The following is a 26,431-nucleotide window of genomic DNA, read 5'->3' as shown; positions in this document are numbered from 1 at the left end:
ATACCGCCTAGCTACTCCTTTACCATTGTTAAACATTTTTGATAAGTTGGTTGCTGCATCAAATTCAGGCTGGCACCAGCTTTAAAAATGCATATGCACAAAAAACACAAACGCATGGGATTTTTATACAATTTTCTTATCAGGGAGCCTGTGTAGTAGATCCTTGTCCCAGCGCAATGCCTTGGGTTAGGAGAAGCTTCAGTGTACAATTACTGTATATACTCGAGTACAATTACTGTATATACTCGCGTATAAGCCAATTTTTTCAGCATAAAAAATGTGCTGAAAAGTTACCCCCTCGGCTTATATGCGAGTCAGTGAAGCAGAGCAGATGGTGGAGCAGGTTTTGTTACTGGCAGATGAGTGTAAGGATTGTGCACTAGTGAACCTGCTCTTACCAGCTTATGCTCTGCCGTGTCTGTGCCACCCATCCCCTGCAACATGGTGTGCAGAGTGTGCTGCTCAAGACAAAGATTAATGACGTCACACACACATCGAGACTAGGCCCCGCCCACTGCCTCGCAAGACGAGCCTCCCGGGTCATCGGAGACCGCGCTGCTGGCCGCAGAGGGGTGTAGCGGTTGGCCTCACCGCTGATAGGCAAATTTTAATCATTTCTCCTGTGAGTACCCACTTTGTTACTTGCGCAAAACTTAAACCTATGGTAATGCACCTAGAGCGCTTCTTTTTTTCTTAGATATTTTTTCACTTGCCCACATTGGAGCAGCACGGTGCAAGACCATCAGAAAAGGACAGACATTTTTCTGGATGTGACTGGTTTTCTTTGGATTGAAAGCGCAAGGATTCATCGTTTGTTGCTGCTCAAGACTACCTGTGTCCCCTGCATGGGTGTAACAATAGACCCTGCAAGGGATGCAGCCGCAAAGGGGCCCAAAAGCCACAGGTGGGCCAGTCCCAAGAGACTGACAACTAAAGGCAAGGAGAGAAAAAACTTACTGCTCTCTGCAGAATTGTTCAAATGACTGCATCTGCTCAGCCACTGATAACAAATCATACAAAGATTTGTAGACAGTTCCTATTCAGTGTGCAGGGGGAGGGGGTCCCATCCAATGTTTTGCAGGGGGGCTCTGTGATTTCTAGTTACATTCCTGGTCCCCTGGCTTGTGGAGTGAAGTGTACAAGCAACGTGTCAGCGGTGAAATGATCAGGGATCCTTCCTGTGTGGCAATCGCTGTGTCTCATATCTATGATTCCATTTAGTAGCATATACTTACAAACCAGGGTTACCTCCAAGGCAACCACTGAAAAGGCAGGTGGGGAGAACAAGCCTGTCCCCACTCAGGAGTAAGACGTCGCTCTCTGTAGATAGGAGAAGAAGAGGGTGTAGCACCCTTCCACCAAGGGTGGAAATCTTTATATGTGGAGATGTACAGAGGCGCCAGTTGGATAAAAGTCACTAAAAACTTTCAGGATGCGGTAGTGGACCAGCCAACCCAAAACAGACAAAAGTACTGTCGATTAAAGTTGAAGACAATTTATTCACAAACTCCTATAACAAGTTGCAACGCGTTTCGCAGGCAAAATCCCGCTTCATCAGGCAATAAACAACAGGAGTGATACACAGCACAGAGTCCAAATAACGCTTGGCACCTCTAGGTTAATGTTTTAAAAAAAATAAGCAGTTTTATTACGGTGATTACATTATTTTCACTAAAGTTCCTTTTTTCTTCTGGCCATTTTGGTGCCCCCGGGCAAGTCTTCTTTTGTTTCACCCTCCCCCTCTCAATCACAATTAATTCGTTTTGCTGGTACAGTACACATTGGTAGGAGTTCTGGTTCACCATGAGCTTGCTGGGCAATGTGTAAAGCCCCATCCACATGCTAAACCACAGCTGCTCAGTACAAACCACAAGACGAAATTAAATGACTTTTTAGTGCGACAAGATACGTCTTGACGTGCAAACAACAACTACACATACCGCACAACAAGACGAGCGACTTTGTCTATAAAAGCGTGGTTTGCATATAGCTAAATGCGAAGGAGATCTCTTTTTTAATTGTTTAGTTGACACGAAATCGTTCCAGAATTCTGTAAACATTGATAAGATTACCACAACTCCCTCTCGTCATTTGGCAAATCAATCCGAAATGTGGAACAATTCAACTTGTTCTTATCTGATTTATCTTGATTTCCGCCAAGTCATCCGCACGTCTACACGTGACAACTGTCGTTCAACTTTTTAATGTCGTTTGATTTTCACTCGTTGTAAAAGATGGCGGTTGAGCGTGTGTATGGGGCTTAAAGAGACACTGAAGCGAAAAAAAAGATTATATTATGATTTGTATGTGTAGTACAGCTAAGAATTAAAACATTAAGATCGGATACATCGGTCTAATTGTTTCCAGTACAGGAAGAGTTAAGAAACTCCAGTTGTTATCTCTATGCAAAAAAGCCACGACTTTCAAAGTGGTGGAGAGGGCTGTCTTCTAACTTTTATTATCTCAACTGTTAGTGAACAAATTTCTTTTTCTCTGCCAGAGGAGAGGTCATTAGTTCACAGACTGCTCTGAAAGAATCATTTTGAATGCTGAGTGTTGTGTAATCTGCACATATTAGAGAATGATGCAATGTTAGAAAACGTACTATATACCTGAAAATAAAAATATGAGATTTTCTTTGCTGCTAATCTTCTAGTAATTATTCATAGTACACAACCAATTCATTATATCCTATGTTTTTCCCGCTTGTTTTTCCCGCTTCAGTGTCTCTTTAACTCTAGTAACATTAACAAATCGATAAATTATATACAGAAATGAAATTATTTCTCATAAGTCTACAAAGAATACATATAGGCTAGATACACTTTACCAACCCAATATTGCAATGAGGGTTGTTTAACCACGTTATAAAGACATCATAGTATTTATGTACAGCCTGGGTCTTTATAGATCAGAAATACAAAAATCTATACAGACTAAGACCTAAGAAATGCTCATTACACCACCAGAAACGTTACAGCTAGACGTGTATATTATACTATGCAATATTATAATTATCGTGTTATGAGCGGTGTGCTAATTTAGTATCATTCACCTCCAGGCTTATGTGATGGGAACGCCACAAATGACCTGATTTTGCCCAATGGTAGAGTCCTGACCAAGAGTGACGATACCGAGGAGTTCCTGGACAGCTGGCAAGTTCCGTACACCCTAACATACGTCGGAAAGGAAAGACACCAGGACTTGAACTGCTCAGCTGTGGATTGTTCTCCTTGTTTCCAGATGATTTTAAACCAGACTTTCAGCAGCTGCCACCCTTATGTACGTACCTTTCAGAAAGTCTGATCTGGGGCATTGGTGGAGCAGAGTAGAGAAAAATAGCTATTTTGGGGTATCATGTCTAGTCTAGCATGAGGTACTGCTGGGGGGAGTGGAAAAGAGCAATCTGGGGGTCTCAGACATATTTGTTTACCAATCAGGAAGTCTAGTGTGAGGCACTGGTAGGGACTGAGGAGAAAAGGAATTCTTGGATATCAAGTCTATGTATGTATCATTTGGGAAGCCTTGCCTAAAATACTGATTGGGCAGAGAAGAAAGGGGTTTCTGGAGTATCAGGCATGTATACTGTATATACCATTCAGCTTGGTCTGCAGCACAGCCAACTCAGAGTGGGTTAGGGGGTGTAATTTATACTGTAGGTATGAACCATTGAGAAAGCCTAGCCTTGAGTACTTGTAGGGATATATATGTACAATTTGGGAAGTCTGGTCTGAGGCACTGACATGTTAGTGAAGAGGTGTTTGGGGCATACATTTGAAAACGCCACACGCTATTTTAGGCAATGCATTAAATGACAAAAACAAACAAACCTGGTAAATGTGCCAATATTTGCTGATATTGCACTATGACCTCACCCCTCCCTACTCTCACACACACCCTCCCCCTGTGGGCAACTAATAACTCCCATTCCCAACAACTAATAACCATTCCCCCTCAAAAAATAATAATAATAATAATGGGTGTCCGCTTTGTAGAAGCAGTTCCCATAGCAGGCGGCTCTGGCTACTAATTTTGGCTACTATTAAGTGCTCCAGTTAAGGGGTATCAGGCATAGGCATTTACCATTCAGGAAGCCTATTCTGAAGTACTGGTGGGGACAGTCCGAGGAGAAGAGGTGTTCTGTAGTGTCAGGCATGCATTTGGGAGCAATTTGTTGCAATCAGGAGGCATTCATAACCCCTGACCTGGAGCACTGACAGCTCAGTAGGGAGTTATGGGGTATCAGGCATAAGTATATTTAATTAAAGGGATACTGTAGGGGGGTCGGGGGAAAGTCAGTTGAACTTACCCAGGGCTTCTAATGGTCCCCAGCAGACATCCTGTGCCCGTGCAGCCACTCACCGACACAGACCATACTGGGCCTGCGCAGTATGCTCCTGGTGACACCAGCGGGATCGAGGACACGGCAACGCAGGCGCAGTGGTTTTCAGGCTTTAAAGGGACCATTAGAAGCCCCGGGTAAGTTCAACTCATTTTCCCCTGACCCCCTCTACAGTGTCCCTTTAAGGAAGCTTGGCCTAGGGCACTGACAGCTCAGTGAAGAAGTATATAGTATTGAGGAAGCCTGGTGTGGAAGAAGATGGGATGGGCTCTGGGTTGGACGGGTTGGGTATGTACCATTGAAGAGGTTGAGTGGAGCAGAAGAGAAAACATGTTGTTGTGTCTGCTATGGTGACTTTATAACATCGGTGTCCCCAGTAGGCTGTGCATGGCAATGATCTCATTACCTTCAGTGAAATGTCAGAGCGCCTGTATCTGTATCAATGACTATACTTTGCAGTTTGTTCCCACTTGTGAAATGCAAGGAATCGGTGCTCTCGTTCAGGTCCGTTCTCACTGTGTCAGTTCAGCACAATAGTATGAATGTGTGTGAGTGAAAGTGCCACATCCTGAAGTGAGTCATCAGTGGTTGCCAGGTGGTGCCCATGAAGAGTCTTGAAGTGCATGGTACTCATTGAAGCAGGGCTATGGAGTCGGTACAAAAATCATCTGACTCCAACTCCTCAGTTTATGAAACCTCCAACTCCAGATACCCCAAATTAACAAAAAGAGAGACACAAGAGCCCAATATAGTGTAGTATGCACTGGTAAATGAAGGTGTATGTGCAGTATACTCACAAGTCAGGGTTACCGCATAGGCAACCATTGTAAAGGCAGATGGAGAGATTAGACCTGTCCTCACTCAGGATTAAGAAATCGCTCTCTGTAGATCAAGGAAGAAAGGGTTAACACCCCTCCACCAAGGGTGGATATATATGATGTAATATGGATACAGAGGTGCCAGAAGAATAAAAAGATCTAAAACGTTTAAAAATGAGGAGGTAGTGGTTGACTTACCTCCTCCGGGCAGGCACAATAAAATGCCAATCAATTTTCAGCAAAGCAATTTATTTACATACGCCAATAAAAAAAACAACGCGTTTCGCAGGAGTGACCCGCTTCCTCAGGCAATAAGATGGAGCCTATACAAAACAGGTCTGATACTATGCCAAGCGCCTAGTGCTAGTACAGAGGTGCTTGGCATAGTACCAGACCTGTTTTGTATATGCTCCATCCTATTGCCTGAGGAAACGGGTCACTCCCGCGAAACTCATTGTATTTTATTGGATTATTTAAAAAAATTGTTGTGCTGAAAATTGATCGGCATTTTCTTGTGTCTGCCCGGAGGAGGTAAGTCCACCACTACCTCCTCATTTTTAAACGTTTTAGATCTTTTTTTATCCTTCTGGTGCCTCTGTATCCATACTGCGAGATACCTAAATTGTTCTGACTCCAGATACCCAAAATTGCTCCGACTCTTCGACTCCAACTTGAAGGGCTATGTAGTGGGTAAAAAGGTTATCTGACTCCTCAGTTTATGAAACCAACGTCTCCGACACCAGGTACCCAAGGTGCTCCGACTCCTCTACTCTGACTCCACAGTGCATGGTGACAGCTGTGTCCTTTGTGCCCTGCAGGTGTCCCCGGAATCATTCTGTGACTTGTGGGTGCAGGATGTAGACTTCATCCAGGACCCGTGTAAGGCTCTGACCGCCTACACAGCCATGTGCCACAAATTCAATGTCTGCATCGAATGGAGGAGCTCTGAATTTTGCCGTAAGTAGACTCACTTGTGCCGATCGGAGTCAGTCATGCTGCATCATGGGAGATAATGGTGCTACATAAATCTGTAGCAGGGACAGTGCTACCATAGAGGCTCTGCATCGCGTAGCATCCACGGAAAAAACACCCAAAAGAAAATCTCGCAAAATATCGGCATTTGGGCGCACTGTACAGGTCCTGCTATGTACCGGGCGCCCAAATTTACGCTCCAGTGCCCAAATACCGAAATTTTCTATTGGTACCTATGGTGGCGCCCAATTAGTCCACTTGCCACATGCGCCTTTTTTTACTGCTTCGGGCTGACGAGCAAATAGAACACTGAGGAGATTTCCACATTCTTATGTTTTCAGTTTGTTTGTTTGTAAGTAGTACATTTCTCATAGAGTAAAATGCACCATAAATTACTTTTCACCTATGTTGCTGTGCTTACATTACATTAGGCACTAAAAAGCTCACAAATCTGACAAGTTTTGGACTAGTCCATCCCCTTACGGGTAATTGTGAGTATCTTCTTTATTGTTTACAAAAGCAATTCCTAAAAAGAATCAATGCATGGATTTCAGCCAGCCTCTCTACTTCTTTGCTCACTGTTTTGGGAGTTAACTGGAAAACTACCACACAGTACGTGCTCTTGAAAATAAAAAGAACCCTGAGACTCCCCCTGAGGTGACAGACTAGTCCAAAACCTTTTTTAACGTTCCTGTGTACTTTAAGCGTCAGAAACATAAGATATTGGTAATTTATAATGAATTACAGTGGTTTGCAAAAGTATTCGCCCCCTTGAAGTTTTCCACATTTTGTCATACTACTGCCACAAACATGTATCAATTGTATTGGAATTCCACGTGATAGACCAATACAAAGTGGTGTACACGTGAGAAGTGGAACGAAAATCATACATGATTCCAAACATTTTTTACAAATAAATTACTGCAAAGTGGGATGTGCGTAATTATTCAGCCACCTTTGGTCTGAGTGCAGTCAGTTGCCCATAGACATTGCCTAATGAGTGCTAATGACTAAATAGAGTGCACCTGTGTGTAATCTAATGTCAGTACAAATACAGCTGCTCTGTGACGGCCTCAGAGGTTGTCTAAGAGAATATTGGAAGCAACAACACCATGAGATCCAAAGAACACATCAGACAGGTCAGGGATAAAGTTATTGAGAAATTTAAAGCAGGCTTAGGCTACAAAAAGATTTCCAATGCCTTGAACATCCCACGGAGCATTGTTCAAGTGATCATTCAGAAATGGTAAGTTTACAGTTGTGCCATACGCCTTCCAAGACAACACTGTCCACCTAAACTCACAAGCGAACAAGGAGAGCGCTGATCAGAAATGCAGTCAAGAGGCCCATGGTGACTCTGGACTAGATCTACAGCTCAGGTGGGGGAATCTGTCCATAGGACAACTATTAGTCGTGCACTGCACAAAGTTGGCCTTTATGGAAGAATGGCAAGAAGAAAGCCATTGTTAACAGAAAAGCATAAGAAGTCCCGTTTGCAGTTTGCCACAAGCCATGTGGGGGACACAGCAACCATGTGGAAGAAGGTGCTCTGGTCAGATGAGACCAAAATGGGACTTTTTGGCCAAAATGCAAAACACTATGTGTGGCGGAAAACTAACACTGCACATCACTCTGAACACACCATCCCCACTGTCAAATATGGTGATAGCAGCATCATGCTCGGGGGTGCATCTCTACAGCAGGGACAGGGAAGCTGTTCAGAGTTGATGGGAACATGGATGGAGCCAAATACGGGGCAATCTTGGAAGAAAACCTCTTGGAGTCTGCAAAAGACTTGAGACTGGGGCGGAGGTTCACCTTCCAGCAGGACAGCGACACTAAACATAAAGCCAGGGCAACAATGGAATGATTTAATGGCCCATTCAAAGTCCAGATCTAAATCCAATCGAGAATCTGTGGCAAGATCTGAAAACTGCTGTTCACAAACACTGTCCATCTAATCTGACTGAACTGGAGCTGTTTTGCAAAGAAGAATGGACAAGGATTTCAGTCTCTAGATGTGCAAAGCTGGTAGAGACATACCCTAAAACACTGGCAGCTGTAATTGCAGCAAAAGGGGGGGTTCTACAAAGTGTTGACTCAGGGGGCTGTATAATTACGCACATCCCACTTTGCAGTTTTTTTTTTTTTTTTTAATGTTTGGAATCATGTATGATTTTCGTTCCACTTCTCACATGTACACCACTTTGTATTGGTCTTTCACATGGAATTCCTATAAAATTGATTCATGTTTGTGGCAGTAATGTGACAAAATGTGGAAAACTTCAAGGGGGCCGAATACTTTTGCAAACCACTGTATACTCTGGGAGAGATGTATTTCTTATACTGTAAGCACCGTATGTTTACAGATGAATTTTGAATTGTTTTTTCCCAATCATGGTCCTTTCAGAACATACTCTAGTGCATGGGTGGGCAAACTATTGCCCGCTTGACTATTTCGTCCTGCCAGCCGATGCAGGGCCGGATTTAGTGCCGCTGATTTTGCCCCCTGCATATAAACTGCATTTTATGGGAACATTGTATTTTGTGGAAACATTTCCACTTTATGTGTGTTTTGGGTGGAACATTGCCGCAATATGTATATTTTGGGTGGAACATTGCCGCATTATGTGTATTTTGTGAGAAGCACTGCCACATTATGTGTACTTTGTGGGGTAAGCAGGGCCGGATTTGTACTTTTCACCGCCCAAGGCCAACTATACTGTCTGGTTGTTATCTCTGTGTGCCCCAATGAGAATTCTGTTTAATTTTTCCTCATTGGATGTCAGTTGTCACAGACAATGACTATTTTAGTAATATGCGTATAGATTATAAGTTATGTTTTCCTTAAGAACTTTTATGTTATGTTTGTTATCTCATTAATGATGGAACCATTGTGTCACCATGAGAGTTAGGCTGAAGTGTACCTGCAGGATAGAGCTTACAGGTCTTGCAGGGACGACAGTAGTACAGGACAGGGAGTTTGAAGGTTAAATCTGTTCTTGTAGATATGGATGGCTGCATCGAATAGCTTTACTGCCCCTCACTGAGCCGCCCCTAAATTTCTGGTGCCCTAGGCCATGGCCTATGCGGCCTTGCCAGAAATCCGGCCCTGGGGGTAAGGCTGCCACAATATGTATATTTTGTGGAAAAAATGCTGCGGAATATTCAACTGCGGAATTATGTGTCCTGCTGTCTCAGGGGATCTGCGTGCTGTCCCTCGGCCTATGTTGTTTGGTGCCAAAAATTACTGGCTGCTGCCATTTGCTGTTTGTGGGTGGGGGGATGCTGTCTAATTACCATTAGGGTCACTTTGCCCAACTGTGTTTTAGAAGAAAAGACGGGCCCATGGTCTTTGCGTTACACTGTTACATTATAGTTGGCTCCGCCCGCATCCCAACGTGGCCACACCCATTTTATGCCACTCCTATTCTGTTTCGGCCCTTCAGTCAAAATTGAGAACCTAATGTGGCCTTCAAGTCAAAGACGTTTGCCCACTTCTGCTCTAGTGGGAACCTCACCTGCCAGCTTGTGTGCTTTTAGATGTTATTGTGCTGTGTATAATTCATGCATTAAGTCCCATGCAACAAGTACATTATTTTTCTCCCTCTGTGTGTGTTTTAGCTTTTCACTGCCCAGAGTCGTTGGTCTATCGGCCATGTCTGCCGGTCTGTGATGTGCCTCGAACCTGTCAGAACAATGAGATTGATCTGTATGAAACAGAATCTTGTTCAGCATTGACGGAGGGCTGTGTGTGTGCACAGGGAGACATTCTACATCGTCCGTACTCGGCCATGTGTATCCCGGAGAGGAAATGCGGTGAGAATGTACTATTCTGCTATCTCTATATAGTACACTGCTCTCCTCTGTAGGTGTAGAAACTAGACAGTACACTGCTCTCCTCTCTCTCTGTAGACAGTACACTGCTTTCCTCTGTCTCTGTAGACAGTACACTGCTCTCCTCTGTCGCTGTAGACAGTACACTGCTCTCACCTGTCTCTGTAGACAGTACACTGCTTTCCTCTGTCTCTGTAGAAAGTACGCTGTTCTCCTCTGTCTCTGTAGACAGTACGCTGCTCTCCTCTGTCTCTGTAGACAGTGCACTGCTCTCCTCTGTCTCTGTAGACAGTACACTGCTCTCATCTGTCTCTGTAGACCATACACAGCTCTCTAGCAGTATGGAGTGGGCTGGGCTCTGTGCTACAACTGTGTAGAGGAGGAAACACTTTGCTCTCTCTCTATATAGAGTACTCTCCTCCGTATCTGTAAAGAGGAGGCAGTGATGGTAGGTACTATGGATTGTGAGTGCTTAGTGTTGTCAGTATGTGTGGTACAGTACTCAGTGTGGTGTCAGTATGGAAGGGGCAGTGCTCCGTGGTGTTAGTATGGATGGGGCAGTGCTCTGTGGTGTTAGTATGGATAGGGAAGTTCTCTGTGGTGTTAGTATGGATGGGGCAGTGCTCTGTGGTGTTAGTATGGATGGGGCAGTGCTCTGTGGTGTTAGTATGGATGGGGCAGTTCTCTGTGGTGTTAGTATGGATGGGGCAGTGCTCTGTGGTGTCAGTATGGATGGGGCAGTGCTCTGTGGTGTTAGTATGGATGGGGCAGTGCTCTGTGGTGTTAGTATGGATGGGGCAGTTCTCTGTGGTGTTAGTATGGATGGGGCAGTGCTCTGTGGTGTCAGTATGAATGGGGCAGTGCTCTGTGGTGTCAGTATGGATGGGGCAGTGCTCTGTGGTGTTAGTATGGATGAGGCAGTGCTCTGTGGTGTCAGTATGGATGGGGCAGTGCTCTGTGGTGTTAGTATGGATGGGGCAGTGCTCTGTGGTGTCAGTATGGAAGGGGCAGTGCTTAGTGTTGTCAGTATAAAAGGTGCAGTGCTCTGTGGTAAAAGTGTGGATGGTGCAGTAATTTTTTGTGTCAGTGAACATTGAGCACTGCTCTGTGTATGGCTGCAGTAGTGTGCTGTGGTATCAGTGTAGATAGTGCAGTGCTTTGTGGTGTCTTTACAGATGGTGCAATGCCCAGTGGGATCAGTGTGGCTCGTGCAGTGCTCTTTGGTGTCAGTATAGATTGTGCAGTGCTTTGTGATATCAGTACAGATGATGCAGTGCATTGTGAAATCAGTGTGGCTGGTGCAGTGCTATTTGCTGTCAATATATATTGTGCAGTGCTTTGTGCTATCAGCAGGGCCGGGCCGAGGCATAGGCTGGAGAGGCTCCAGCCTCAGGGCGCAGTGTAGGAGGGGCGCACAATTCATTCAGCTGTCATTCCTAATTGTGTATGATGCAGAAAGAAATAAGAAAAGGGGATACATAGCAGTGACTGCAAGCCAGATAACTAGATATTAAGGTGTTGGGGAGGTTGTGGGCCCTGTGGCCCTCTTAGTCTAATAGCAATCAGTGTGTGACAGCTGGGGTGGCAGGGATGGAGGGGCGCACTTTGGTGTCTCAGCCTTGGGTGCTGGAGGACCTTGTCCCTGCTCTGGATATCAGTACAGATGGTGCAGTGCTCTGTAGTCTCGGTATAGGTGGTACAATGTTCTGTGAAATCAGTATGGCTGGTGCAGTGCTCTTTGGTGTCAGTATAGGTGTGTGCAGTGCTCTGTGATGTCAGTACAGATTGTGCAGTGCTCAGTGAAATCAGTGTAGCTGGTGCAGTGCTCTTTGGTGTCAGTATAGATGTGTGTAGTGCTCTGGGATGCCAGTAAAGAGGATGCATTGCTCTGAGGAATCAGTGTGGAGGGTGCAGTGCTCTGTGATGTCAGTAAGGGTTGCACCATGTAGAACACTTCCTGTCTTGTGTTGGTGGGTGGCGCTGTATGGAAACTAATGTGATTTGTGTCAGATAAGGTGACATACTGACACATCCTGATTTCAGCTTGTACTGACAGCGCTGGGGTCCCGCGTGAAATCGGTGAGATGTGGAACACTTCAGTTAGCGGATGTTGCATGTATAAATGTGTGGAAAATGACACCATCGTTCCTGCGCGGTACAACTGCTCAGACACAAGGGAACCCGGGTGCCGCAGGTATGGCGAGATCACAGTCACAGTCTCTGACAACAAGACCTGCTGTCCTCGTCACATGTGCGGTGAGTAGGCCTATGTTGTATACGTTCAATAATACTGTACAGGCTCCAGTCCTGTTGTTGGTAGTAATTCAGTAGTAGAAGTTAATTCACTGTTAAGCACTGAGTACATAATTCCAATTTATTTTATTAACTTTTGAAGCAAACATGAACTGAAAATAAACGTTTAGTTAATGTATAGATAAATGTATGTGTAGTACTAAGGGCAAATAGAACATTAGTAAAATAGAGTCTCGTATGTTTATGTTTAGATTAAGGCTGCTTTTTAAATTGCAAAATTAGCTTCATTAAGATGCAAAAACAGTAGTAACCCTTTGAAATGTATCCTCTAAAATGTTATCAGACAGAAAGGGACTTTAAACCTGAGGCGGTTCGTGGGAGGGCAAATGGGACACAAAGGCATATTCTCTGCCTCATGACATGCCTCTGTGTCCCCCACCGCCGCACTCTGCCCACCCCCCCCCCCCTCTTCATAGCCGCACTATGGTCCCCTGAGTTTAGCGTCATGGGGAAGGGATTCCCTGCTCAAAACGCAGACTGGAGGCATTCCTGCAGGGTTTCCAGAGCTGCCATTGGGCAGCTCTCTTTCTCCATGGCCGCACCCCCTGCTGCTCCCCCGCCTCCCTGCACGCTTGATGAGAGACACACAGTCTCTCTTTCCAGGGTCGTGAGAGGTCACGAAAGTGAAAGTGGGCCAGTGTGGCCCACAGGAGTTTACAGAGAGCTGCAGTTTTGGAGGCTACCTGATCAGCCCAGCCCCCCGGATCAGGTAGCCTATTTTTTTTTTTTTATGTTATGAGCCCACCTCAGGCTCTTGTTAAGACAATTTCTTAGTAGGACTAGTACTATATGTACCTGTGTTTATTTCCTTATGTCATGTGTCACTTCAGGTATTATCCGTGTCTCTGTTGAGGCTTTTCCTCATATGGGACATAGAAAGAAAGGAGACATTTATAAGAAACTGTAAGTTATAATGCTGGTCTGTTTCTTTCTGCTCCTCAGTTTGCAACCAGTCTGTGTGTGACGATCTGATCCCTCTGTGTGCCCCGCATGAGAAAGTGGTCACTTACTATCAGGAGGAGTCCTGCTGCCCCAGATATACATGCGGTAGGCATCGCCTGTGTGCCACACATCTCTCTGTTCAATCCCGCTGTAGTCTTCTGTATAGACTGATTGGCATGCAACAGCCACATATAACAGTGTTGTTTTATTGTAGAATGTGACCCTGATAGGTGTTCTACGATGGAAGAGCGCCCTCGCTGCAAGGAGGACCAAACGCTGTTTGTGGTTCCTGACAACAACACCTGCTGCTTCAGACATTTTTGTGGTAAGTCTTCTCTCCCCCCCCCCCCCCTTGCTCCTAAATATGCAGTCACATTTTACAATGATGTGACTTTACAAGGCGTGATCAAGAGAGTAAAGAGCTGGCACATCCAAGTAATTCTTTGGTTCCATATAAAAACATACAGCCGACGTTTCGGAGCCACGTGGGGCTCCCTTATCAAGGCAAATTTGCTTGCAGGCAAACATCTCTCTGCCACTGTGTAGAAACTCCAGTAGGAGAAGTGGGAGATGTGCAGCGGGTATACTGAAGAGCCTGACGATGTGTCTTCAGCAGGCGCATTGCAGCCACCCGCTGAAGACACATCGACGTGCAGCGAGTGTACACATAAGGAAGGGTCTTTAAAGAGAACTTGAGATGAAGAGGGTAAAAGAATTGATACTTACAAGGGGCTTCCTCCAGCCCCATGACCACCGTTGCCTCCCTCACTGTCCTCCTGGGTGGCTCAGTTCGTCTGCTATTGGTAATCAGCATTCACGTCGCCGGGAGCGTCCTGCTTCAGTGCAGTACTACCTGTGCATGTGCAGAACGATCCCAGCGATGGGCACGCAGAAGGGTGGCAAGGGAGGCAACGGTGGTCATAGGGCTGGAGGAAGCCCCAGGTAAGTATCAGTTCTTTTACCTCCTTTGTCTCAAGGCTCCCTTTAAGGCCTGCTTGAATTAGTTGAAGGTGGGGGTGAGCCTGATGGGGGTAGGAGCAGGGCCGGTGTTGTGTCTGATTACGCTGCCTTTGGGTTTGCGCTGCCCCGCATGCGCAGTAGGAGACTGTGGGGCCACAGTTCCTATTGAATTATGCGGCTGATGGTAAAATACTAAATATCTCTGCATCTAAACATCCTACACTCCCCAAATTTTCAGGGTAGGGGGGTGAACCCCCCAATTACCTCTATGCCAAATTGCAGCCCCCGAGACCCACTGGTTCCCGAGATAGGTTTCTCTAATCTATCTCCTGAACCAGCGGGTCTCGGGGGCTGCAATTTGGCATAGAGGTCGTTCGGGGGATCCTCTCCCTACCCTGAAAATTTGACGAGTGTATGATGTGTGGAAGCGGAGATATTTATTATTTTACCATCAGCAGCATAATTAACTTCACACTGAGCATGCGTGCTACTCAGTGTGGAAGGGAGCTTCCGGGCAGCGCAATCAGACATTACACCGGATTTGTACTTTTTCCCGCCCTAGGCCACTGTCACCAGCCGCCCCCCTTCAGTATAGGTAGCGAAATGACCCCTCCCCCCTAGTATAGGTAGCCAGATGACTCCTCCCCCCCTTTCCCTCATATAGGTAGCCAGATGACCCCCTCCCATTCCCTCTAGTATATGTAGCCATATGACTCCTCCTTTACCTCCAGTATAGGTAGCCAGATGACTCCCTTAATCCCTGCTTTTCCCACCCCCCCCCCCCTCCTTTCAGTATAGGTAGCCAGCTCGCCTTCACACCGCAGCAGCCATCAGTGTCACTTATTTCTCCGCTCGTCTCCAGTGCAGAAGCTTCCTCTTCCTCTCCTTCTCCAATGCTGCCCAAGTCCAGATCCGCCGACTACAATGCAAACGTGCACAGAAAGCAAGGTGGCTGCTGCACAGGCAGCTAGTAACAGAGTACTACGGTCAGGCACTAGCCTGATCTACCTGCATTGCAGCATTTGCAAGCTTGAAATTCTGCAGCAGTTTAGCCGGCTGCTTTGGTGCCCCTGCTCCTGTGGTGCCCTAGGCCATGGCCTAGGCGGCCTTGGCCTAAATCCGACCCTGGGTAGTTTCATAGAGTAGCGGCTGCTCTGGAAAAGTCCTGGGGTCTCCTACATGATGCGAGGGGTGGACATCTGTAGAGTTTTGGAGGAGCAGAGAGAGCGGGTTGAGCTGTATCTCTGTACGAGATGTATGGAGGTATGGTACTATGGTGGATAGATTTGTCAGGCCAGGCAGAGCTGTATAAACTTTCCACAGTGACAGAGGTTGCTGTATAAACTTTCCACAGTGACAGAGCCATGTGAGCAATGTCTCTTCTCTTCACAGGATGCAGTGTGTGTCCTCAGACTTTACCTACCTGTCAGGAAGGAGAGATTCTTACCATTACAGGCAATGACACAGACAGATGCTGTCCTATCTACCAGTGTGGTGAGTATGTCACAGTCACGTATGGGGTTGCTGGCAGCAGATATGCGGGTTATGGGCATTATATCCATAAAAAATGTTTAGTGCCACATATTTCCTGTACCCTAATCACATGGCTTGTTTTCTATGTAGTGTGTGATACGTCCCGATGTCCTGATGTCACATGTGACCTGGGGATGACAGTGCTTGAGATGTGGACACCTGGCAGCTGCTGCCCCTATAGGACTTGTGGTAAGTGCTAACTCTTATTAGTCCATGGCAGAAAGATCACCCTTCCTTATCCTGCAGGATGTGCTGTTGAGGAGACAGTAAATTTAATGTTCAGTCTATACAGGATGGGGGCAGAGCAGGATCATCCACATGGCAACCTAGGCAGGTGCTTGGGGCCTACTGGGTGTCAAGGGGCCCACCTGCCACCTTCTTTGACCTCTTTCTGTTTCAGCTTACCAAAAGGACCATAAGGTGGCCCCTACCTTGTCTAGGGCCCCATTACATCTTAATCCATCTCAAGATTGGGGTAACTTTCAGCAAGTGTTGCAGGGAACCTGAAGTGAGAGGAATACAGAGGTTACCAACTTCATTCCCTCAAACAATGCCAGTTGCTGGGCTGTCATGCTTAGCTTTACTCACACGCTTGCAACAAGCATGCAGCCAGTGGAGTCACACCAGAGTCACAGCCTCTGCTGAGCATGCTCATTCTGGAACAGTGAGTAACTGGATATGGGGGCAGCCATATTTATTTCCTTTTAAATAATACCAGTTTCCTGGCAGTTCTGCAGATCTCTTTTGGCTGTAGTAGTGTCTGAATCACACACCTGAAACAAGCATGCAGCTAATCTAGTCAGACTTCAGTCGGAATCGTCTGATCTGCATGCTTGTTTAGGGTCTATGGCTATAAGTACTAGATGCAGATGATCAGCAGTTCAGCCCGGCAACTGGTATTATTTAAAAGGAAATAAATATGGCAGCCGCTCAGTTCAGGTGTACTTTAAAGTATTAGAAGCAGAGCATCAGCGCAGAAGTCAGGCAACTGGAATGGTTTATAAGGGAATGAAGAAGGCAGCCTCCATATTCCGTTATATAAAGGAAAACAGAATGGTGTGGCACTTCTCCTTTAAGAGGTGTACTGCTTCCAGTTTCTGAGCGAGTTTGGTGTGGCCGAAGTGGTCTATCTGCTGCTGACAGGCTATATGCTGCGTGTGATGCTTACATAAGACGTGTGCTCCGCTCTAACAGTTGAAGGAAGGAACTTGAACATTGCATCAAAAAGAAACAGAAAGCGTGCATCTTCCGTCTATAGCATATACATTTATTGCCAGTGTTCGACATTCATGTGAATTCTGTGCATAGCATCATTCCATCGTTGCATATACAACTTGTAAATATTAAAGATGTGGTACCTTACAGTTCCTGGTACTTAGCCTGTCAGCATGGGAGGTGGGAGTGCGGGACTGATGTGGGCCTGGCGACGGCCGTTTCGCGTCCTCCTGGACGCTTGGTCACGCCGTGTTCCACTACAGGCCGGCGCTGTTCGGCCACAGTATACATACGGGAGGATCCGCCTCCACTATGGCATCACAGCGCCGGCCCTGATTGGAGCTCGAAGTTCCACCAATGGGAAGAGGCGGGGGACGCTATGTGATGCGGACGGTGCCCGGCAGGGATCAAACCATGCGGAAAATTAGACGCATGGCTAAGCGTACTATATCGCGCATGTCACGCGGCTCAACCTCGGCACATGCGTATTTACGCCATACTGCTGGGGAGCCCGCATACTGGCAAAAATTTACCAGTAGAGAGCGCTAACTAAAATATAGAAAAATTATTATATATGTACTTAATTCCCTACCTGGCACCCTGTTAAGGAGCATCAGGCACATATATTTTAGTATCTAAAAAACACGCGTCCCCAGCTCGCCCACTGGGGAATAATAAAATTAGTGATTGTGCATAAGTGACACACCATTAAAATTTATACTGGGACTGAGCCAAAAAGTTTCCCAAGAAGAGACCACAGAAGAAACAACCTTTAAAGGGTCCAAAAGGCGGGGGCAACAAAGAAGAAAATAATCAAGGGGCCGAAGCAGGAACCAAAGGAGAGTCTGGCCCTTTAGACGCAGAGCCAGACGAGGACGAGGACGTAGACACAGAAATAAGGTCCAAGACTGTACACTGGGAAGGGAGAGGGAATACGAAGCCCAACAGCAAGAAACGGAAGGGAATGTAGTCACGGATGGTCCACCAGTCATGAACATTTCTGGGATGGAGATTCCATCAGCATGTCTCTCCCTCCTGTCCAAAGGCTTGAACTTTTGTCCAACAAGGAACTTCGATATAGTAGCCTTCATGATAGATCTTTACAAGTCCACAAGGAAGATCGTGATCTGTCAGAGATTTAAAAAAGAGCCCACCCGGGCGGACATTGATCAGAATAAAACCCCAGTGACAACAGGTCTCTACACTGGGTTGCAAGGGTCTTTACCTGAGGCTACCAGTGGACCAGTAGAGGGGTTCTCTCAACTCTTGCTTTCAGCCCAGTCTCCTCAAATGACACAGGGGAATAGTACTGATACCTTGGGGTTCAGCCCGTTGGTTCAGTGGGACCCCACCGATGAGGAGCTTAGGCAGATAGTGAAGGAATTATGGGTGGAAGGAGGCCGGTACGATTGGACGGGCTTTGGGGGGCCAGAGGCACTCAGTCTGGGTAGTAATAGTGATTTTAGAGCCTGTAAGTCTATACAACCCTTCCCAGTTGTCCCGGGATCAAGCATAGACCATTTTTTTGATAAGGTTATGAAGGACATAAAAGCTGAGGTATACCAAGCTATGGTGCCCAATCTGGACGACGCGGAGAGAGAGGCCCTTAGGTGGTTGAGACAAAATGAGGAGTTGGTGATAAGGGGAGCGGACAAGGGTGGGAACTTGGTTATTATGTCAGCAACTCAGTATAAGAATGAAGCCGAGAGGCAACTGAGTGATACATCCACCTATTGTCCTCTCCAAGGCGATCCAACCCTTAAATACCAAACCCAACTGCGTTCTCTGCTTCGCAGGGGCGCAGAGCGGGGTTACCTTTCGCAAAAATTGGCGTGTGATTTACTCCCTCTCTATCCTCGCCGCCCGGTATGGTACCATATACCCAAAATGCACAAGTCTGTCACCGCATCGCCGGGACGTCCCATTGTCTCTGGCTGTGGATCTCTCACGGAGAGGTTGTCCAGGTATCTCGACCATCTCCTGCGCCCCCTCCTTAAGGGGGTGCCCTCATTTTTGAGGGATACGTTGGAGGTTCTACAGATGGTGGAGCGTGCCACGTGGGTCCCCGGGGACAGACTGGCCACCATAGATGTGGTCAGTCTGTACAGCCGTATCCCCCAGGATTTGGGGATTAAGGCTGTCAGACATTTTCTTACTCGCACGAACAGAGACGATGAGTACATCGACTTTGTCTGTGAATGCCTAGGCTTTGTGTTGAGACACAACGCCTTTCTGTTTGATGGGCATTGGTACCATCAGATAGCGGGTACGGCTATGGGGACCCCAGTGGCATGCTCCTTCGCGAACCTCTTCCTGGGGGCGTGGGAGGAGTCTGCTGTGCTCTCGGACGATAACCCATTCCGCGGGCACATCAGACAGTGGTCGAGATACGTGGACGACGTCCTGGTGGTGTGGTCTGGGACGGATGAACAGTTTGACGGCTTCTTACAATATATTAATAACAACACAATTAACATGGAATTCACCGCTGAAAAGAGTGATACAGCGGTGACGTTCCTCGACCTGCGAATTATGGTCAGGAACGATGTGTTATGTTGTGAGGGATATAGAAAGCCGACAGCAACTAATTCATTCCTTCACGCTAAAAGTTTTCATCCCCAACATGTCAAGAGGGCCATCCCATATGGCCAATACTTAAGATTGAGAAGAAACAATACAGATGAGACACAATTTGAAATACAGGCAGCAGATCTCACTAGGCGTTTATCTGCTAGGGGGTATGACGCCGTACTACTGGAGCAGGCATATGCAAGGGCCAAACGTCAATCCAGACACAATCTCTTGGTCCCCAGACATAAATCGAAGTCCACGCAGGACCGCATGACCTTCACTTTTGATTACACACCTATGGCAAATATGGTCAGAAAAGCTATCTTCACTAATTGGTCGCTGATAGAGAGAGATGAATCCCTGAAGCAGGTTGTGGGTGGTCCCCCGAGGGTGGCCTTCAGAAGAGCACCAACCCTTGGAGACATGCTCACAAAAAGTGAGTTTGTTTCTCCCAAAAGAGACACATGGTTAAATAGAGATATGCCAAAGGGCAACTATCGCTGTGGACATTGTAAGTTCTGCCCAAGGATGATTCCACAGAAGGGGGTCCAAGTGGGAAAAGAGTGGTTGGTGGTAATGATTTAATCACTTGCCAAACCAAATATGTGGTTTACGTCCTGTTCTGTCCTTGCAAACGGTTCTACATCGGTCAAACCACACGTCCTTTAAAAGAACGGGTGGGGGAGCATTTGGGATCAGTTAAGAGTGGTAAAGGTTGTGCGCGTTTGATTGCTCATATGAGGGAAGAGCATAAAGGGGATGTTAAGGGCTTAAAATTTGCGGGCTTAGAGAGGATAGACAGGATGAGACGGGGTGGCAACAGGGATAGGTTTTTGTTAAGAAGGGAGACGTGGTTGATCCTACAAACTGAAGCCCTGGGCCCGTTAGGCCTGAACGATAAGGTGGAACTCTCAAGTACGCTGGACCCATGAAAGATGGGTTGGGCGGTAATGTATAGGGTGACTGTCCCTGCAGAATCTTGGTCATACTTGTATCTATGTAAATTGATGGTGTATACATTGGTGATGTTAGATATGAACATTTTGCTAGGGAACATTATGAGCTCTTTGGGAATCAAGATCTTGCTATCTGATAATCTTAGACTAAGAAGGATGTACATGTAGGTTCCACGGTATTGCAATTTGATATTAGGTCCCTTCCTGGTCCCATGTTATTGTGTTTTCCTTTGTTTTTCCCCCCCCCTCCCTCTTTCCCTTCCTCCTCCCCCCTTTTCTATTGCTTGTTCGGAACTAATTTTGGTTTGGGTGACAACTCAGAGATATAATGAATGAATTTACGAAGCTTTTGCTCCTCAGTCCCAGTATAAATTTTAATGGTGTGTCACTTATGCACAATCACTAATTTTATTATTCCCCAGTGGGCGAGCTGGGGACGCGTGTTTTTTAGATACTAAAATATATGTGCCTGATGCTCCTTAACAGGGTGCCAGGTAGGGAATTAAGTACATATATAATAATTTTTCTATATTTTAGTTAGCGCTCTCTACTGGTAAATTTTTGCCAGTATGCGGGCTCCCCAGCAGTATGGCGTAAATACGCATGTGCCGAGGTTGAGCCGCGTGGCATGCGCGATATAGTACGCTTAGCCATGCGTCTAATTTTCCGCATGGTTTGATCCCTGCCGGGCACCGTCCGCATCACATAGCGTCCCCCGCCTCTTCCCATTGGTGGAACTTCGAGCTCCAATCAGGGCCGGCGCTGTGACGCCATAGTGGAGGCGGATCCTCCCGTATGTATACTGTGGCCGAACAGCGCCGGCCTGTAGTGGAACACGGCGTGACCAAGCGTCCAGGAGGACGCGAAACAGCCGTCGCCAGGCCCACATCAGTCCCGCACTCCCACCTCCCATGCTGACAGGCTAAGTACCAGGAACTGTAAGGTACCACATCTTTAATATTTACAAGTTGTATATGCAACGATGGAATGATGCTATGCACAGAATTCACATGAATGTCGAACACTGGCAATAAATGTATATGCTATAGACGGAAGATGCACGCTTTCTGTTTCTTTTTGATGCAAGCCTCCATATTCCTCTCACTACAGGTTCCCTTTAGGCCTGAGAGTTACCGGCTTAATAGCTGGATAACAGTTCAGAGTCTGCAGTAGTCATGTCCGGATCATGAACGATTCGGATCTTTAATCCGGATCTTTTTTGTGAGTCGAATCATCCGGATCATCACAATGAACGATTCGGTTCACAGGCTGGCTGTCAAGGGCGCATGCGCCCTGTCGCCCCTTGCCGCCCCGCTGTCTCTCCCTGCGTCTTCTCCGTCTGTAATTAGAGCAGGACTACAAGAACATGGTCGCCGGTGTCAACAAATGCGGACAATTGGCGGCCATTTTCTTGTAGCCCTGCTCTAACTACAGATGGAGCGGAGGCGGGGAGAGAAGAGTGAAGTCGGCGCTGGAGCTTGATGTCAGGTGATTCAGTCTCTGCCCGGCCCGCTGCCGCAGAAGGAGATGGGATTGACTGGGGGCATTACTACCTACACTGGGGCAATACTACTTACACTGGGGGCATTACTACCTACACTGGGGGCATTACTACCTACACTAGGGCAATACTACCTGTCTGGGGGCAATACTACCTACACTGGGGGCATTACTACCTGTCTGGGGGCAATACTACCTGTCTGGGGGCAATACTACCTACACTGGGGGCAGTCTGCTTCTCTAGTAAAATGATTCAAAGATCCGGATCTTTTCAAATATCCGATTCGAATCATCCGAATCCTTGAAAAGATCCGGACTTCCCATCTCTAGTCTGCAGTGGTTTAGGACCATTCAAATGAAAAGCCCGCTATATGAGTCATGCTGGGCAGGAACCTGCATTTACTCTTTTCTTGGTAGCTGAATAGAGGAGGTAGTGATCCTTAAACACAGCCCACAGTCCCGCTCGCTCTCTCTGGTATTTGGAATACTGTCTTGGAAAGGTGGTGATTCATAGGAGAAAAGAGTCCACCATAGAGTCCTCTGTCTCTGTGCTATTTAGATAAGTGAACTGTGAAGGGGGTGACTACAAAAGGACTGAGAACCAGAGCATTGTAGTTTATTTCTCTGGTGTTTGGATAACTGGGCTGTGAGGTGCTAACTACAGACACGGACTTCAAGAGGAACTTTAACCAAGCTTTGAACTTAATTTCAATCAGTAGTTAATAACTCCTGTCCCAAGAGAAATCTTTACCTTTTCTAGAATAGATCATCTGGGACATCTGTATGGCTAATATTGTGGTGAAATTCCTCCCACAGTGTGATGCCATGACCATGGTCCTGACAGTTTCCTGTCTGTGAACCTCTCTTTATGCCCCTGAAGCCAGGCTTACATCCAGAACCGCTGGTGTATAGCACGTCTATAGATTTACATTTTCCAGAGCCACAGCAACCCCACATACAGACAGCAGTGGCATCACTAGGGGGGTGTGGTAGTTGCGGACCGCACCAGGTGTCACCAACAGAGGGGGTGATGGAGGTTCCAACAGATGGAGATTCATGGGGTAAGGGGAAGGGTGACACCATGAGATTCCGTACCCGGTGACACCAACCCTAGTGACGCCTCTGGCAGACAGCCTGTTTTGGGCCTTTGGTCCTCCTCAGTGCATGGCAGGGATTGATATGGCTCCATGGGATAGGGCTTGGACCAGTACTTTTTCCCAGAAACCGTCAGCCCGTGGGTTGTTTTCAACTTGTGGACGAGAGCATCAGACTTTGACTTTGGCAAGAACTTTACACTGTGACTTTGAAGGACATTTAGAAATGTAAAATTATCTGTGTACTTTATAAATCACTACAGAAAATGTTTCAGTAGTGTTCTGAAATGCAAAATAATATAGTATTAAAGAGGTCTTGAGAACTCACCTCTAGAGAGAGTTCTCCCCACCCTGAAAAACAGACAGAAAAAGGTTTAGGTACCATTTATTTAAATATAAACAATGAACAGTGCAAACAGTCTGTGCGTTTGGTCCTCAGATAGGCTCTGCAAAAATGCGTCTGTTGCTCAATATACTTGTCTGCTGCTTACGCAGATGATAGCCCACCAACACACCCTACAGTGGAGGACTCCCCAAATTGAAGTACCCTAGTGAATGGCCTAGCTGTACACATGCACAGTTTAGGGTCTTCCTCACCACAAAGAGAACCACTTTGTTTCCGAGCTCCAGCCTCCAGCACAATTACCTCAGATAAATAGAAGCCTCCATAGTGTAAAAACTTCATAGCTGTTTATTTCCATTAAAGGTTCCTATAAAACCAGCACACTCACATGCTGGATAGAAATACATGCTTGAGCTACATGTGGGGGTCTACCCATAGGCTTATGGCTCCAGTGGCTGAGAAGTGTCCCTCTATCTCTACTACTCCACCGCCCACTCCACGTGCAGTGTCTCAGATCTCCACTGCTAGATCGTGTCACAACGTTAGACAGCCCATTGTTTAATTAATGACACGTCTGTGTTCATCATTTGGAAATAAAGAGGTTCCACCTTTGTGAGGAAGATCAGCAGTATCTTATGGCATCTATCACATGTTGGGTTTCTGTAAAAGATTCAAAGGTATTTCTCTCACTATTCACCTTTGCAGAATGTTCCTGTGACAAGGTCCCGAAGCCGGAGTGTAATCTGGTAAGTACCAAAATATTTGTTTTTTTGGGGGTAATCAGGTAACACATACACTTGATGTTATTGTAGTTATTTGCACTGATGACAGACAGACAACCCTATATGGGTTGGAGAGGGAAGCAGGACATTTAGGCGCGCATTACCTGCAGAAATGTGGGTGCTCCATGGGCGCCCATTGAAAATAAGTTGTATACAGTCATTCCGTCTACCAGTATCAAAGTACCAGAAGACTCCACCACGTGGAAAGCCGTTGAGATAGCATGAAACACATACAGTATAAGTACAGAGGGTGCTCTATATTACAGTGAAGTGTCTAGACTCTACATGTTTCACCTGTAAAGGGCTTTGTCAGGCTGAGGCTACAATCAGATTGGACATTCAGTGATAACATATGAAAAATAAAAAAAACCCAACCACATGAACACAATCTATCTATGACAGGTTATCGCTCAGGTCAGAGCTGAGCGATATGCTGTCATAGATAAATGTTACCCTCATGGGTAAAATCTAATTTTAAATTCACTAAGGTGTTATATATTTATCGAATACATTTTATTTTATCGATAAAACATTCAATAAATCTATAACACCTTAGTGAATTCAAAATTAGATTTTACCCATGAGGTAAATTATCAAACGTTCGATAAATTGTTTGATAAAGCTTAGTAAACTGAGGTCCATGTGACCAAAACAGTGTAATTTGGCAACTGAACCATATAGAGTGACCCAACACCTTGCCATCTGAATCACACACAGCAATCCAGCAATTAACCATCTGATCCATACTGTGCAATCCTACCATCTGGCCCACATAGAACGAGCCACTGGCTAGCCAACTGACTTAGACAGAAATACGGTACTCAGCCTCCATCACACATTTAGGTAATACTGCAGACAGCTCTCACTGTAGATACTACTGCAGGTTGCTCTCATTGTAAATAGCAGGTGCAACCCTTTTCTGGTTATTATACTGGAGAGAGCATCACTGTAGATAACACGTGAAGTGGGGTTTACTGTGTAGATAATACCAAAGGTTGCTCTAACTGCAGATAGAATCAGAATAGTTTATTTTGCCAAGTACAAAAAGGGGGGGGGGGGTGTACCTGGAATTGATTTTGGCTCATAAAGGTTGGGGGGGAGGGGGGATAATGTCCGAAAGCCAAATATAAAATGAAATAGCAATAATATAAATAGAGATAGAAGGGACCACATTTTGCAAGTGGTGGTTGTCAGAATGGTATTTTGAGCTCTCACATACTTACATTGTAAGGCTTTATTGCTAACACTACACATGCTGATTGCTGAGGGCTCCTAACTTGCAGCAGTATATTATTAACCTGCATGTTCTGTCTGTTCAGGGAGAGAAGCTGCAAATCAATGAAGAATTCACAAACTCTGCTGCCAATCCATGTAACTGCACCATTTACAAATGTGGTAAGTTCTGAGAATATCACACACATATACCCTTTTCTCTCCAGTATGCCTTTAAAACTCATATCAAACAATCCTCCCTGCTATCTCTAAGCAGCAGAGCTCCTATTTGTATAATGCAGCCAAGGCTATCCTGAAAAGTAAATAGAGACAAAACACCTTTATCTGGCTGTGCAAACAATGCTGATTAAAGGCTTGTTCACACTATGGGCTTGATTCACAAAGCGGTGCAAACTGTTTAGCACGGGTGTGCTAAACAGTTAGCACGTGAAGTGCCGTTCGTGGACTTTTGCACGCGCGATTTGCGCGATCGCGGACTTTTGCGCGAATCGCGGCAAATTGCGCTAATCGTGGCACTTTGCGCGCGCAAAAGCCAGCGAAATGCACTTCATGTGCTAACTGTTTTACAGATCCGTGCTAAACAGTATGCACCGCTTTGTGAATCAGGCCCTATGAGTGTATGCGAGTTTTTGTAAGCGCTGGTGATTTTAGAAATCGCCCCAAAAGCGATTGTGCAATGATTCCCTATGAGAGTGTACGCATATGAGCGTTTCGATTGCTTTTCGCTTTCAAAAGCACTGCGCTTTGTATAGCGATTTCCCTAGTGCTTTTAACCACTTGCCGACCGCCTACTTCATATTGGCGGCGGCAAAGTGGCAGCCCCAGGACCACGTAACGCAGAATGGCGTCAGGTCCTGGGGCACTCTTTGGCCGGGGATCGCGCGCTGGGATGCGCGCGCATCCGCCGGCAATAGGCTCCGCCCACCCGCGACGTCAACCCGCCGGCCAATCGGAAGCGCCGGTGGGTTGTTAACCCGACGATCCCCGGATAGGAAGCGTATAATACGCTTTGTAATGTTT

At 46.2% G+C, this 26,431-nt stretch overlaps 1 protein-coding gene across 1 annotated transcript in view; it reads left to right on the top strand.

Moving 5' to 3' along the window:
• LOC137537950 (mucin-2-like) overlaps window positions 1-26,431 on the top strand; it is a 343,213-nt gene that overhangs the window by 214,239 nt on the left and 102,543 nt on the right. Inside the window, exons 42-51 of the mRNA XM_068259877.1 lie at window positions 3,062-3,282; window positions 5,979-6,117; window positions 9,757-9,951; window positions 12,013-12,225; window positions 13,225-13,329; window positions 13,439-13,549; window positions 15,577-15,678; window positions 15,808-15,906; window positions 24,102-24,142; window positions 25,498-25,573. Of these exons, the coding sequence (XP_068115978.1) occupies window positions 3,062-3,282; window positions 5,979-6,117; window positions 9,757-9,951; window positions 12,013-12,225; window positions 13,225-13,329; window positions 13,439-13,549; window positions 15,577-15,678; window positions 15,808-15,906; window positions 24,102-24,142; window positions 25,498-25,573 (1,302 nt within the window). The remainder of the gene's footprint in view (window positions 1-3,061; window positions 3,283-5,978; window positions 6,118-9,756; window positions 9,952-12,012; window positions 12,226-13,224; window positions 13,330-13,438; window positions 13,550-15,576; window positions 15,679-15,807; window positions 15,907-24,101; window positions 24,143-25,497; window positions 25,574-26,431) is intronic.

Source organism: Hyperolius riggenbachi, chromosome 11 (genome assembly GCF_040937935.1).
Source record: "Hyperolius riggenbachi isolate aHypRig1 chromosome 11, aHypRig1.pri, whole genome shotgun sequence".
Taxonomy (NCBI): domain Eukaryota; kingdom Metazoa; phylum Chordata; class Amphibia; order Anura; family Hyperoliidae; genus Hyperolius; species Hyperolius riggenbachi.
The sequence above is the reverse complement of the archived record's forward strand: the minus strand, read 5'-3'. Positions and strand labels throughout refer to the sequence as shown.